The 13,475-nt window shown below is 42.6% G+C and overlaps 2 protein-coding genes across 2 annotated transcripts in view; both read right to left on the reverse strand.

The window, feature by feature from the left end:
- Nucleotides 1-365: 365 nt before the first annotated feature.
- LOC138259266 (toll-like receptor 7) lies at nt 366-1,799 on the reverse strand. Its single transcript, XM_069206878.1, has one exon. It carries the CDS (start codon nt 1,698-1,700, stop codon nt 366-368), a length of 1,335 nt encoding a protein of 444 aa, XP_069062979.1. The 5' UTR covers nt 1,701-1,799.
- The window catches only part of LOC138259265 (toll-like receptor 7), a 97,989-nt gene continuing 86,312 nt past the window's right edge, over nt 1,799-13,475 (reverse strand). Inside the window, exon 2 of the mRNA XM_069206877.1 lies at nt 1,799-3,391. Coding sequence (XP_069062978.1) covers nt 1,899-3,251 — 1,353 coding nt within the window. The 5' untranslated portion in view covers nt 3,252-3,391 and the 3' untranslated portion in view covers nt 1,799-1,898. The remainder of the gene's footprint in view (nt 3,392-13,475) is intronic.

A 13,475-nucleotide genomic window follows, 5' to 3' on the forward strand; every position in this document is an offset into this window, starting at 1 on the left:
TAACTGGGCTAAAGTGCATGACGGAAGGCCTAGTTTGCTAAAATAACGAGCCTAAAACATGGCTAAAATAGCTATACAACAGCAGTGCGCTTCAAGACCTGATACACTGATAAGGAACTAATGAAATTGTAATTTCTGGCATATCAGAATCTAAATACATAAATTCCAATGCAATTACTTCATTATTCCAAAAGAAGAACAAAAGGCATATTTGGACAAAAGCAACAGATGCTTTCAAATGTTTCTAGAAACACCTAAAATTCATGATATTTAAATCCAGTCTAGCCATCAATGCTTTTTCTTAATTTAGAGTCATACCAGTGCTTGCTATCATCTGTCAACAGGACACGCAAGGAGTGCCAAAATTAAGGCTGACCTTGTGGATTACATGGCCAGTGAAGGATCGACTTCTTGCACACTCTTTTCCGAGAAAGTAAATATTTAGACATCTTCACCTCTTTATCTAACAACACAAGAACAGCTACATCCATCTTCTCATCGAGCAGCCTCTGTTGTGCCATAAAAAAGGCGTGTCTTAGGAGCCCACATTCAAATCCATTAGTACCAAGAACAAAGACAGTCCTCCTGCTCTTATAAACAGCATCACAGAGGTTTTCTAATCTGGATTTACCAGCAACCCAGTCCCTTTCTTCTAAACAGAGTTTAAAATGTTTCCTTTCTTTTTTCTCCAGGTGTGACACAAGTTCATTGTACACCCAATCAACAATAGCATACTTTTGGGTATCAAACACAATAAATGCATCATATTCACTATTATATGCATTTTTGATACAAGTATTTTCTTTTCGAAATGCTGCCTTGAGTATTTGGGTGGTGTACCAGATGTCCCACCAAAACAGTTTCTTTAGGATTGGAAAAAGCGTGAAAAATGCTACAATTGAAGCAGTGGAAACAAATAACAGGTTGCCATATATGTCCTGGCAGGATTGAGTGTCTATGGAAAACAAACTCTGCCCGTGTTTTGACTCAGGCAAATCACAAACCAAGCCAGTAGAGGCATGCTTCAATAAGAGTTTGGCTGATTTAGAAAACCTAATAAACCAGTGGGCATCACATGTACACTGTAATGGATTTCCACTCACATCAAGGTATTGTAAATTTTGTAAGAGTGTTTCTGGAAGACTGTTTTCATTAATCAACTTAATGTTATTGTTTTTAACAATCAAATATTTCAAGGTGCTGCAATTAGAGAAGAATGCTTGATTTAGGGTTTGAATTTTATTGGATTCCAAACTTAGAAATGTAAAATTGCTTCCAAAGTAAACTGGTTCTTTCGGCAAGAAATTCAGTAAGTTTTGACTAAGATCTAGAATGGTTAAGCTGACAAGGGAGCTTATGCTTTTCCAGTGGAAAAAAGTAATTTCATTAAAGGTGATGTATAACTTTTTCAAACCTCTAGGGAGGTTGTCAATAACTGTATGTGGCACAGTCTGTAATTTATTATAAGAAATATCCAAGATTTCCAATTGATGAAGATTTGTAAATAAATTCAGATAGGTATATGTCCCTCCTTCCCACATCATGTCCAACCTGTTATATCTGAACACTAAGACCTTGAGTGAATGACTCCTTAGCTCACTAGATATCCTTTGACCGATTGTATTATAAGAAAGACTTAAAAATGTGAGGGAAGTCAGATTTTCAATGAAATCAAAACTATGACACAATCCTTTTATCATGAATTGGAATTCGTTATAATTGAGGTACAGTATCTCCAAATGTGGAATCTCAGAGAAAGAATTATTATGGTACAAGTCAAATCTATTATTTGCAAGATCTAAAAGCTTTAATGATTTTAAGTGTAAAAATTGACTCCCATTTAATCGTTGGTCGATGAAATTATAGCTAAGATTGAGGCACTGGATATCGTCCAGACCTCAAAAGAACTCTGGTTCAATTCTTCTGATGTTATTAAAGGACAAGTCAAGCGTCCTGTTGAAGTTTTCACAAGATGGGAAGTCAAAATAGTAAGTATGGTGAGGAAGGGTGCCCCTCCCTCCTGTTGAATAGCTCCAGTGAGGATAGTATTCAGACAAAGTCATTTCTTGGGACAGACTTGGTGGCACATTTTCTGTGAAGCCTTGGGATCTCTCACATAGGTTGGCAAGTGTTAAAATATTTCGAGACAAATCAATGAGCTTCAGACTTGGGGCTTTAGCAAACAGAGTCAAGTTCACTTGATCAATGAAGTTAGTTCTGAAGGTTATGATTTGTAGATCTGACAGCATCAGGAGAGGTTCTATTCCCTTTTCATCCAAATGCCCAAAAAAGTATCCATCAAGAAAAAGGTATTTTAGCGAGTGCATATCTGCAAAAGATGGGGAGAGAGTCAGTTTTGGAAAGAACATCCCAGGCACATAGTTATAGTTCATACACAGCTGTGTGACTGTACTAAGCATGGAAAAAAATGTCCCATTAACAATATCATATGCCAGAAAGTTGTCAGATACATCCAATGATCTTAGGCTGGTTAAAGACACAAACAAAGAATCATTGATTTTGCGCAGAGAGTTCCCTCGAAGTTTCAATTTCCTAAGGTTTTTAAGGTGATGGAATGCATCAGGGTGGATCCGAAGGGCAGAGTTGTTAGCACACGGAAAGCAAGGTTGAGACGAATGGTCACATCTTTGGCAGTTCCACTGGAGATTCAGATGTTCCAATTTGGTAAGACTGTTAAAGTCAGAATTCTTTATTTCAGCTATCTGGTTTTCTGAAAGGTCAAGATGTAGCAGAGTAGGTGGAAGGCCAAGAGGAACACTTGTAAGGTTGTTAAATCTCAATGATAAGATACTCAAAGATTTTGCATCTTTGAACATGTCTTTCAAGAAAGTAAATGAAGAGTTACATGGGTTCCGATAGTAGCAGTTCATGCCAAGATAGAGTTTTCTAAGATTAACTATGCCAGATATATTCTGCAATCCCAATGTAACTATGTTGTTCATTTCCAAATCCAACAGTTTTAAGCTAGAAGGCAGCCATGGCACTACAGTCAAGCTATTTCCTGCAAGTGATAGACTCTGTAAATTACAGAGTCCATTGAAAGCGTTGTGCTCAATTGTCAGTTTGCACGTTTCACCCTCAGCTCGCACTTTGCCAGGTGCACAGTTCCAACTTAAATTGAGAGAAATGAGATTGGGGATCCCTGATAAAGAGTAATTAGCTATAAGTTCAAGGTGGTTACTATTAAGGTCCAGCGTGGTCACATTCTGAGACTTAATGGATGGAATCATTTTTAAATTTCTGTTGCTGCAGTCCACATAGGTGGAGTTGTTGGTGTCGTCACAAGGCAGAAATTGAGGGAAGTCGCAGAAGCAATGAGTATGATCCTTATTACATTAATCTTCAACAGCAGGCTGTTACAAATAGAGATCTAAGAAAAAAAGAAATATTAAATATTTTATTTGTAAGTAGCAAATAAACAGCCTTTTTGCAGAAACCATTACCCACAGAGAATTGTAAATGCAAATGTGATATAATTTCAAGTTGCAGGTGACTGTGATTGAAAAAGGAATTTTAGGAGGATTTCTAGAATGTTGTATTCTAATTTAGCTTGAGTGGTTAACATCACTTAATACAGGAACCTATTATTTCATGATGATCCTGTTGTTGTAGGTCCAAAGGACAGTCAAAGTACTGCAACCTAACTTTCATAAAAGACACATTTTAGATTTATTGATACACTGCACTGGCAATATAAACAATGAACTTATGTAATTGCCTTGATCTCCCTCCTTTACAACTTGGCTGGAAACCCTTCTTCAGACTGGGCTAGAACATGTATCTTAACTATGTTATAGAACTTTGAGGACTGCCACCCTCACATGCCCACCTTATGCCACATCCCTGGTCCACCTATGTAACTGTTGCCTTCAACTGTGATACTAGTTGCTCAGACTAAAGTATCAGGCCAGAAGGCAGTGAGCTGTATGCATTATGGAGAGGTCTGTGGATGCTGCAAAAGAGTGACTGAATAAACAAATTATGTATTTTGTATTCCCTATACAGCTTGTTCTGTCTCATTCAAAAAATGTCTGGGACAATCCCACACTTCCATTTCCAGCCACAAAATGGGGGGAAGCATGGATCACACAGTAACACAGGTAACACATTGCACTGCTGTCATTTGTGTACACCTGATCAACCTTTGCATGATTTATATATCAGTCAAATACATATCAGAGATGCCATAGTTTTTAAGCTTGCAAAATTATAGAACATTACATAAGTGATGTACAGAAATTTTGTTCTTATTGACATCCGAAACTCAAGACATATATTTTATCTCATGTCCATCAATAATTCATAATAAATCATTTCAACAAGTCATCTTTGTTGTCCCAAAGAGGACCATAGTTACAATGATTGGATCTTTTTTGTATGTTTACAGTCAGTCAACACATGTTTCATAGTGGGAACAGCTTCCTCAAGGCTGTAATACTGGAAATGAAACATCAATCAATCGTATGGTAAATTTGTAATCTTAGACCTATTTACTTTTCCCAAACAATCATACTACCATTTCCATTGTAAGAGTTCACCCCACAAATTCATAATATTTATTAGGCACATATGTAATGTTAGCCTCTCTAAGTCCACCCAAACTATAATGTTCCAACATTATTGCAAGAGTCAATCACACAAATACTTAATGTTCAGAACACCAACGTTTAACCAATTGATAGGAATTACTTCTACTATGACTATTACAGTAATAATAGGCCCATATTTATACTTTTTTAGCCCCTCATTTGCGCTGTTTTTTGACGCAAAAGTGGTGCAGACTTACAAAATACAATTATATTTTGTAAGTTTGCACCGTTTTTGCATAAAAAAAATTACACAAATGCAGCGCTAAAAAAGTATAAATATCGGCCATAGTTCCTATTATCCACCTAATATTATTCACAGAAACAGAATATACATGGGTTGACGAAATCAATTATGTACCTTCTTATTATCAGAGGGCCACGTCTATATGCAGATAAGATAACAAACCTGTTCAAATTCTAGCAATAGTTAATTATTGTCTTGCAAATAAATAAATACACAAACCATACAATTAGTATACCTCTGTAACCTCCAACACATATCCATGTGCACCCTTGTGTGAAGCCCACAATTTAGTTTTTCAGCCCTTTAATCAGTAGGAAATACATTCCTATCTTGCTACTTCATTCTAATGTTTTTTCTGAACATGTTTTTACTTTTGATTTGTAACAATTCATTGACTGTTATGCCTTTGGACACTCAGATCCCTAGTTGTTTCTCATTTCAGTATTGAATTGGTATACGTAAACTACTCACTCAATCATCTTTTTAGAATCACACTAACTCGCCTCAAATTAAAATATTTAGACGTTTTTTATGTTATTCAGATGGGTAGACCTGTTAATTATAGGACCATGAATTCTGTTAAGGTGAGACGCATAGAAAGATTGGTATGAAGGCTACTTCACTGGGCTTATGAAAGTATTTCTGCATTGCAAAATATATCATTGAAACAAACTCACCTCAAGGTGTTTGCCATTAATATTTTGCAAGATGTTTACTTAACCCATGTTACAGTCTTCTCCAAAACAGGTAAGAGATAGAAAGCATTTTTGTTTACATTCCTAAAATAAGCCACAACTTTTAATTTTCTTTCTAAAATGTTTTACAGAGACATTTATTTTGGTTCTTTTATAAACATTTCTGTGTTTTTATGAATTCTGTCTGATGCTATTGCAGGGTATGATTTTAAATTTGTCTTTTATACTGTGTTTGACATGTGCACCAGAATCTGGTCACACAGTGTGTCCCAGAAGTGAAAACTATCTCCCTAAACCATATTGGATTACCAAGAAACAAATGCTGTGCTTTAATAAGGTGAAACAGTAAACATCCTAGTCCTGTCACTCGTTTTAGAAAAGCATTTTCCTGTTTTTAGTTATAGTTATTACATATTATATTATATCTGCAAATGTTGATGTTTTAACATTAGGAACTGAAGAATAAAAATATTTTTAAAACTGTCTATGGACTCAAACCCTTACATTCCTCTCCCTTAGGTGATGGTTAATTGACCTTTACTTGATGTCGATGTGAATTATTTTGTATTTAAAGACTACAATGCTTCAACGATAAACAAACACCCTTACTATTCTAAAGTAGAATTACTAATCATGGGGCAAGCGTTTCAAAATCAAATCATATGAGTCCTGGTTACCATTCTTAGAATACCAACTACATGGGAAAGTGAACAAAAGGTAAGTGTTTATTACCTCCATTCCAATCAGCGATCCCCCATAGTCTCACACATGTTTTCTCAATGCAGAGATAGATAGGTAAAGCAAGTAATTTAAATAATGTTATTAATGTAATCAAAATCTTTAGTCATCTAAGTGTTTATTTTATTATTAGTGCTGAATTCTAATCACAGTAAAAGTTTAGTATGGAAAAATCTTTATTTGGATATTATTTGCCAGTTCTTAACTGGATTTGAACCTTGATCTCTATATTTCTGATAGCACAGTTTGCAAGTTTGTGCAATGGATCAAAATATTGGAGCTGGTTGACAAATTCTCCATCACATCATAAACAATAAACATTTAACAGATTCAATTAAGATATCATTCTGGCCAGCGGAGGATGGCGTGGGAGAGTTTCTGAGGCCGATATGGATGCGGCTCCCACGTTTAGAGATGTACTGGAGGCTGCGATAACTCTGGAGGAGGTGAGTGAGGCAGTCACCACGATGGCTAAATCTAGGTCTCTGGGTGGTGATGGTTTTCCAGTTGAGCTGCATCAGACTTTCTCCCTGTTTTGGGGGAAAAGCTCCTAGCGGTGCTTGAGGAGGCCCAGGTCCGAGGCATGTTGCCAGAAACTATGCATCAGGGCATTCCTTGCTTGATGCTCAAGCCTGGAGGGGATCCTGGTGACCCTTCCTCCTGTCGCCCGCTTACCATGTTGAATAATGATGTAAAGCTACTGTGCAAGATATTGGCCACTCAGCTTCGTGGGGTGATTCGGAGCTTGGTACACGAAGACCAATGCAGGTTATCCCTGGTCGCAGTACGACTTATAATTTGCGTCGCTTGGCACATGTCCTGCATGTAACGGAGGGCGAGGAGACTGAGTTGGCGCTAGTATCACTGGACCTGGAGAAGACCTTTGACACGGTTGAGTGGGGCTATCTGTTAGAGGTGTTGAAGGGAATGGGGTTCGGGCCAGGTTTTTGCGCATGGGTGAGGTTATTGTATACTGCCTCCACTGCAGGTGTCCAGGTAGGCGGAGAGCTATCGGACTCCTGGGAGATTGGCAGGGGCACAAGACAGGGATGCCCGCTCTCGCCTCTTCTCTTTGCTCTAGCAGTGGAACCACTGGCGCTCTGGCTACGGGAGAAGCTGGGACCATAGGGTATCCGGCTGGGGTGGACTACTCATGTTGTTTCCCTATATGCAAATGATGCGTTTGTATATCTTTGGGAACCCCTTGTTTCAGAGCCATTGATACTGCAGATGCTGGGAGCATTTGGAGATGTCTCTGGTCTTAAAGTAAACAGAAAGAAGTCCCTCCTGTTCCCCTTGGGGTACCTTTGTGGTGTTCCTCATGATGATTTACCGAGGGTAGGACTCAGGTGGGAAGTCGAGTATTTCCGGTATTTGGGCATATGGGTTACTCACAAGGTGGCTGGACATGAAAACCATAACGTAGAGCGAGTGATCACCAGCCTGGAGCGTTCAGTATTGTTCTGGAATAGATTGCCTCTTTCCGTAATGGGCAGGGCTGCTGTAGCAAAAGTTTAGTTTTTGCCACAGTGCTTATGTCTGGTCCAGAACTCCCTGTTTCCACTGCCGCTCGGCTATTCTGACGTCTGGATAGCTTGCTGATTTCATTGGTGTGGGCAGGTCAACGTAGCAGGGTGGCGCTGCCTGTGTTGCAGAGGGATCTTGAGGAGGGAGGGATGGTGATTCCCTATATTACATGCTACTATTATGCAGCACACCTGCAACTGCTGCAAAATGGATGACGGAATCCGATAACTGGGAAAAGAGATTGTTGGCAGGAATGCTGGATGGGCAGATGCTGGCTCATTTATTGATGTCGGGTGGTCGATCTGAGTTTGTCTTCCCCTATCTAGTCAAGACCACTGCTTGGATTTGGGAGCAGGCAGTTAAGAATGTGGTTCGTAGGGCCCCCTTTGACAGAGAGCTGAGGATATGGGACCTAGCACCCGTTAGGGAAATGCAAATGTTGATGTCCATGGAGGGTTCAATGCAGGGAGGCTGTGAGGTGGTAGGAGATCTGTACCCCAATGGAGAGTTAATTTCCTTTACTGAAGCTCAGGAATCGTGTGATCTGGGCCCTGGGCAGTTTTTGCAATATGCCGAAATGGAGAGTGTGGCCCGTGAGCGTTGGAGTTGTTTTCCGGTGGTCCCCCAGGCCTCTGCAGTGCTGAATGGACTGATTAATTGGGGTGAGGGACACACTTGATTACCCGGTTTTACAAAGCTCTTCGGGAGGATCAGCCGGATGCTCCGAGTGTGGCACGTAGGGTGTGGGAGTACGAATTGGGGGAACACATAGAAGACACTGATTGGGAACTGGCGTTGTCACTGGTGCGTACGCTGTCATGCAACAATAGGTTTAAACTATTACACTTTACTTTTGTGCATAGGAAATACCTCATTCCTATCCGGGTAAACAAGATTGACCCGGGACGCGTACGGGGGTGTCCCAGGTGTGGCCCTTTTGGTGCTTCCTTTCTGCACTTAGCTTGGACCTGCAGGACAGTATATAACTTCTGGATGGAAGTAGCAGGGAAAGTTGAGGAGGTCACGGGATTGGGGGTGGAAGCAACTCCAATGACATGTCTTCTGGGAGTGATACAGAGACCACGGGGCAGAGGGTCCCATACAAGTTAGCGCAGTTGGCGCTGGTATTGGCCAGGCGCAGAGTAGCAATTGGTTGGATGACTCCCCAGAGTCCTTCAGTCCCCCGTTGGATGCGAGAATTAATGGAATGGGGTGCAGTGGAGGAACAACATATGCGCCTGACACGACATGATGAGGGGACTTTAACAGATGTGGTGGCTTGGGGGGCATTACTGGAACAGTTCTCTGGTGTGAGGGAGGGAAACTCGGTGGGCAGTATGGAGGATGAGGAGGGAAAGGGTACGCCTTGAACATACTGGGCATGTGACGGTCAACTTTGATGTTGATATGTTTATGTCTTCTACAGTCTGTATAATGACTGGTCTTCTGTGGATATCGATGGTGGGGGTTGGAGGGAAGCTCGGATGCAGTGGCTCCGAATATATCTCAGCCTGGATTTCTGTACATGAGTCCCTCTGGTACAGTGACATCATGATATAGCATTGTCTCGTAACAATAGCACTGGACTGTATGTTTATTGTTGATCATGTTTTCTAATTCTATCAAAACAGAGTTATAAAAAAAAAACAGATATCATTCTGGAATCAGCATAGTTTTCTAAGGTTATGAGCAATATGTAGCCAAACAACCCCCTGACTTGTTTCTGGCCAGGAGTCCACTTAGCTCCACCAGCCACATCTGTGCCCCTGATCCTCGTCTGCTGCCTGGAATCGAGATGGAGGCCCTCCACCACCCACAGGCACCCGCCTGCGCCTCATCCCTGGTGTCTAGTGGTAGGCTTACTGTATCATTGCATTTAGCTTTTTTTGTTGTTTAAAACTGTTATTCAAGTACTTCTTTGGAATTGCCATTGTGCCTTTGTTTTTGCCCATTTCGTTTTTACTGTGCCTGTTTTCGAGCCCGCCCGGCTCATCTGTCTCTCACTGCTCTCCCAGCCCCTGCTGCTGCGACCCCTGTGGCCCGCCCCCCCCCTTGCGCACCCATTGGTCCCTCGCCTACCACCTCCAAGCTGCCCCTCCCTCCCACCTCCCCCTCTTAATGGTGGCCGCTGGCCCGCCAGAGGCACACCAGAGGCAAGCCCGTTTGCGCCCGCCTGCGCCTGAACAGCGCCCAGCTCTGGTCCCCCTGGTCCTCTCAAGCCTGCGTCCAAGCCAACCCCAAGCACAGACATGGACCCTTTACATGCTATGAATGCCGGTTCCCCAGCCCCCCACAAACACCAAAAACACCCACACGCCCCAGTCCAACTCCAATACGCCCCACAACAATGCTAGCTTGCCCTACAACAACACTACCACAACCCAAAACAACACTGACACCCCCCACAACAACACTATCACGCACCACAACAACACCAAAAACACCCACACAATCCACGCCAACCCCAACACGCCCTACTCCAGCAACAACACGCCCCACAACAACGCTAGCACGCTCTACAACAACACTAACACCCCCACAATGACACTAACACCCCCCACAACAACACCATCACGCACCACAACAACAACAGCCCCTGCAGTCACCTTAACTGCATACTCCTAAACACCCGCTCCATACACAAGCATGCCATCGAACTCTAGGACCTGATCACGTCACACTCCCCGAACATTGCCTTCCTCACGGAAACTTGGATGAATCCCTCATCTGAGCCCGACATAGCCATAGCCATAGCCATCCCAGAAGGCTACAAAATCTATTGTAGAGATCGTCTAGACAAACCAGGAGGTGACATCGCCATTGTACATAAAAACACCATAAAGATCACCACCAACACACAAGACACTCTAGACAGCACAGAACACCTGCACTTCCTAATTCACATAAACGCCAACACCACCCTCTGAGGAACCCTCATTTACAGACCACCAGGACCTCAGCCCCCCTTCTGTGACGCCATCACTGACACCATCAGCCCCCACACCCTCACTTCCACAGACTACATCCTCTTTGGTGACATTAACTTTCACCTGGAGAACCCCCACGAGCACAACTCCACATCCCTAGTAGACAACCTCATGAACCTATGATTCAAACAACTACTCACATCATCCACCCACTCTGTAGGACACACGCTAGATGCGATTTTCACCTCCAGCAACCACATAACCTTCACACACACCACCGAACCCCACTGGACCGACCACCACTGCGTCCATTTCTCCTTCTCTCACACAATGGATTACAACTTGTGCTGACTCACTCGCCCCTCTTAGAAGAAACATCACCACCTGCAACATCAAGAATGCCCCCTGGCTCACCACTGAACTCGAAGCCTCCAAGCGTGAATGCCGCAAAACAGAAAAAAGCTTGGCACCAAGATCCCTCAATGACCAACTTCTCCACCCTCAAAACCACCATACGCAAACATCACCAACTCATACGGACCACCGTAAGGGCTTACTACAAGGAACGCATAGACAGTAACTCACATAACAGCAAGAAACTCTTGACCATCATCAAAGAGCTCACCAAACCCAAATCCTGCAACATCGACCCCACTCACACACAGAATGTCTGCATCTCCCTCTCCAACTACTCCTCCTCAGAATTTTAGACATACACAACAGCTTCACACCACCAGCACTCACCACCTCCACCACCGACACAACCAACCAACCTACTACACACCTGGGACCCTACCACCGACGAAGAAACCGAAGAAACCATGAATTCCATGCATTCAGGCTCCCTCCGCTACAATGCAGGAATCCGACACAAGGCCCTGGACTGGCTCGCCTCCTTCCACGCCGAAAGGACCCAGAAAGTCTGCCTCCCTCCCTTCCAATCCCCAGCAACCAAGATCATCTGCAGAGTTCCCCATGGATCCTCCCTCAGCCCCACCCTTTTCAACATTTACATGGCCCCGCTCACCAACATCCTCCGCCCACACGGAATCACCATCATATCCTACGCAGACGACACCCAGCTCGTCATCTCCCTCACCAGGAACCCCACCACCGCCAAGACCAACCTCCACGCCAGACTCCTAGACACCGCCAAATGGATGACAGCAAGCCACCTCAAACTAAACTCCAACAAAACTGAAACCATCATCTTACGCCCCAACAAAACAATATGGGACGACTCCTGGTGGCCCACCACCCTACGATCACCGCCAACACCCACCACCCACGCACGCAACCTCAGCGTAATCTTAGATTCTTCTCTCTCCATGACCCAGCAAATCAATTCTATCACCTTCTTCTGTTTCAACACCCTCCGCATGCTGCGAAAAACCTTCAAATGGATACCCATAGAAACCAGAAAGACTGTCACCCATGCACTCATCAGCAGCAAGCTAGACTACGGAAACGCCCTCTACGCTGGCACCACAGTCAAGCTTCAGCAGAAACTCCAAAGGATCCAAAACGCAGCCGCACGCCTCATCTTGAACCTCCCACGCCATGAACACATCTCCGCCCACCTCAGATCCCTTCCCTGGCTTCCTATCAACAAAAGGGTCATCTTCAAGGTCCTCCTCCTCGTACACAAATCCCTCCACAACACTGAACCAGCCTACCTCAACGAAAGAATGAATTTCCACAACCCGCTCGGCACCTCTGCTCCGCCGACCTCGCCCTCGCCACAGTCCACCGCATCCAACGCACCACCTCCGGAGGCAGGTCCTTCTCCTACCTCACCCCCAAAACCTGGAACTCCCTCCCCACCAACCTCCGCAAGACCCAGGACCTCCTGTCATTCAGAAAACACCTCAAGACATGGCTTTTCGAACAGTAAAATGGCAGCCTCCTCTTCCCCCCCAGCGCCTTGAGACCCTTACGGGTGAGGAGCGCGCTCTACAAATTTTTTGATTGATTGATTGATTGATTAAAACAACTACAAGTTATCTGACCTGGCTTTAATTTTATTCCACATCCAGTTGGTTATACATTCTTAAAATCGCTTACACACTATATTTGCATTGTATAAATAGTAGGGATAATATTTTTTTTAATATGAAAAGATCGGAGCATTTCACAATTTTCTTTCAGCATGTTAAAACATAATTTAATTAATCAAAATGTAGTGCTAGAGTAATCTGTATAGTTCCCTATCTGAATTCAGTCCACATCCCAATACATCTAATTTATTGATTTATGTTGTTTAAAGGCACTCTAATCTTTGTTCAGCATCTCCTCCATGGTTTTATACAACATGTTCGATACCCAAGAATCCAATTCCATTGGTATTGAGTGTTTCCCTAACATGTATATCATCATGGCATATTTTGTATGCTTATTTCTCAATTCTTTGAAATGTTTTCCATCTTTTGTTTAATTTTTTTGTGTATACACAATATACTGCAATTCACATACACAAATGATCAGATATATACCAAACTTAGCATTAGAATTAATAAATGTTCTTGTTAGAAACTTCTTTTTCTTACTTGGATATTTAGATTCATTGATGTTGTCAAGAAAACATTTACAACAGAAACATTTGTTACATTTGAAGTTGTGATCATTCTTGTTTGCATGTCTAATTGTATTACTAGGAATAAGTATTACTGCTGGAGCTTTTTAAAAAGCTATTAAAGGTTTTTCAGACATATAATTACATATATCCTTGTCCTAT

The sequence above is a fragment of the Pleurodeles waltl genome, chromosome 9 (assembly GCF_031143425.1).
Source record: "Pleurodeles waltl isolate 20211129_DDA chromosome 9, aPleWal1.hap1.20221129, whole genome shotgun sequence".
Lineage (NCBI taxonomy): Eukaryota > Metazoa > Chordata > Amphibia > Caudata > Salamandridae > Pleurodeles > Pleurodeles waltl.